Source organism: Musa acuminata, unplaced genomic scaffold, assembly GCF_036884655.1.
Source record: "Musa acuminata AAA Group cultivar baxijiao unplaced genomic scaffold, Cavendish_Baxijiao_AAA HiC_scaffold_1077, whole genome shotgun sequence".
NCBI lineage: Eukaryota > Viridiplantae > Streptophyta > Magnoliopsida > Zingiberales > Musaceae > Musa > Musa acuminata.
The window spans coordinates 2,124,174-2,126,422 of NW_027021291.1; the positions used below are offsets into that span (position 1 = coordinate 2,124,174).

At 61.4% G+C, this 2,249-nt stretch overlaps 1 protein-coding gene across 1 annotated transcript; it reads left to right on the forward strand.

Moving 5' to 3' along the window:
• The first annotated feature begins 200 nt into the window (after positions 1-200).
• On the forward strand, positions 201-1,169 carry LOC135666279 (uncharacterized). The gene is made up of 2 exons (XM_065177844.1): positions 201-401; positions 470-1,169. The coding sequence occupies exons 1-2, from the start codon at positions 201-203 to the stop codon at positions 1,136-1,138; spliced, it is 870 nt and encodes a 289-aa protein (XP_065033916.1). The 3' UTR covers positions 1,139-1,169.
• The last annotated feature ends 1,080 nt before the right edge of the window (positions 1,170-2,249 follow it).

The window sequence follows — 2,249 nt, forward strand, 5'->3', positions numbered from 1 at the left end:
CGAAGAAACCGACTCCCCCAAGGGCTCAGGAGAGCGCAGAGGCGGCGGAGTCGGGCTCACACGATAGGCGAGGAGGGCGAGGTCGAGGCGAGGCAGGCCCGAGCAACGTGGTCACAGGAAAGGCGCCTCGGGATCCCTCGATCCGGGACTTGTGTCGTCTTCCGGCGGGCCCGCCGAACGACTTCTATCATGCACGCCTGATGGGCGAACTTTCTGAGGGCCAACCTTCTGACCGGTTGGTAGCTTGGTGGGCGGGGCTGACCTGCGGGACCCGGGTCTGGGCCGACGGGGAGACCGCGGCCGCGTTTGTCCGAGGGGGGCTGCACCCTGATCTGGCCCGCGAGATGTACACTCTGCCGTCCGACGTCCTGTTCGGGAAGTCGGTGAAGTCGCTGTTGTGGGTAAGTGTTCCGCTACCAGCTTCCTGCTTGTGGTGCTCCCGAGGGTCGTTCTGACTTTCTTCTTGCAGGGCCAGCACTACGCGATGGCACTGGCAGACCGGGTTCGCGACGCGGGTCGGGCCCTTGGAATTCTGTGCGACCGCAACGCCGAGCTGCGCAAACAGCTCGAGGAGGTGCGGGCCGGGGCGGCTCCGGAGGTGGTTGCGGCGGCCGAGCAGCGTTCCTCGGAGCTCGAGGAGGAGGCGATGCATCTCCGAGCTGAGGCAAGGGCGGCCGACAAGCGTGCGTTGGCGCTGGAGGCCGAGGTCCTTCGCTTAAGGTCCGAGGCGAAGGCGGCCGAGGAGGAGAAAGGCAATCTCCGGGGACTCCTGGAGGGAGCACAGTCAGAGACTCGTCTGGCCCGAGACGAGGCAGCCGTCCTGACCCAGCGGCTGGAGGGCGCACTAGCTGACGTGAAGGGGGCTTCAGAAGCCCTGGCGGCCGAGCGGGAGCGGCGGCCGGAGAAAGAGGAGGTAATCGAGGCTTATAAACAGTCCCCGGGCTTCCAGCTCGGGCTGGCTCGGTCGGGGCAGGTTACCTACGAGTACGGGTACCGAATCGCCCTTGGCCGGTTCCAGACGAGCCATCCCGGGCTGGAAGTGGAGGCGGATCCGTTTGTCTCGCATCCTGAGGATTTGGATGTGGACATGCCGGAGGAAGTTCCCTTTGATGATGGCGTGGGAGGATCTGACGGTTAGGGCGGTCTGGAGGTCAGCTCAGCCGAGCAGCTTCCGTATTTTGTAATTTTCGTGACCTTCGGATCTGGTTGCGGTTGTAGCCCCTTGCTTTGTAAAGAAAACTTCCTCCCAGTACGTCTTTCTGCTTCGAAAGTTGGGCCTTGTAATCCCATGCTTCATGAATAAAAGAATCTTTTTCCAGTGTCTTTTAAGCTCCGAAAATTGCACAACTTCAATCTTGGGAGCTGGGGCATTGGCCTCAGACGAAGAACTTTCTAAGGTTCTGGACGTTCCATGTCCTCGGCAGGGAGGAATCGTCCATTGTTGTGAGTCGATAAGTACCTGGTCGAACCACGCTGGTAACCCGGTAAGGTCCCTCCCACTTGGGGGCCAGCTTCCCCCTCGTTCGGGTTGGGTCGCTGACTTCGGCCCTTCGTAGGACCAGATCGCCTAACCTGATTGGCCTGGGTCGCACCTTTCTGTTGTAGACCCTTGCGACGGCTCTCTGGTGAGAGAGGGCCTTCAGGTGTGCATCGGCGCGTCGCTCCTCGAGCACGTCGAGGTTGGCGCGAAGTCCCTGGTTCGAGGCCTCCTAGTCATAGCTCCTCGTCCGAAGCGTAGCGACAGTCATCTCGGGCGGTAGGACGGCCTCGGTTCCGAAAGTCAGGCTATAGGGGGATTCTCCAGTCGCAGCCTTGGGGGTGGTGCGCAGTGACCACAGCACGCTGGGGAGCTCGTCCGTCCAGGTCGATCGAGCCGCGGACACTCTTCTTCTGAGGCCATCCAGGATGGATCGGTTGGTTACCTCGGCCAACCCGTTCGTCTGAGGGTGGGCCACCGAACTGAACCTCAGTTGAATGCCATGACCGGCGCAGAATTCCCGGAACCTCGTGCCGGCGAACTGAGGTCCGTTGTCGGTGACAATGGCTCTGGGCAACCCGAACCGGGTCACAAGGTTTTTCCAAACGAATTTCTCCATCTGGTGTTCCGTCGTTGTGGCCAGTGGCTCGGCCTCGACCCACTTTGTGAAGTAGTCTACTCCCACGATTATATACTTCCACTGCCCAGAGGCCGGTGGAAAGGGGCCGAGGAGGTCTAGTCCCCACTGGGCGAACGACCATGCGCAGTCGAT

What these genes read in the sequence shown, in the direction of transcription:
- LOC135666279 (XM_065177844.1), top strand. Translation starts at nt 201, where the DNA reads ATGGGCGAACTTTCTGAGGGCCAACCTTCTGACCGGTTGGTAGCTTGG. An exon ending in CGGTGAAGTCGCTGTTGTGG is followed by an intron (nt 402 to 469) that starts GTAAGTGTTCCG and finishes TTCTTCTTGCAG; the next exon opens with GGCCAGCACTACGCGATGGC.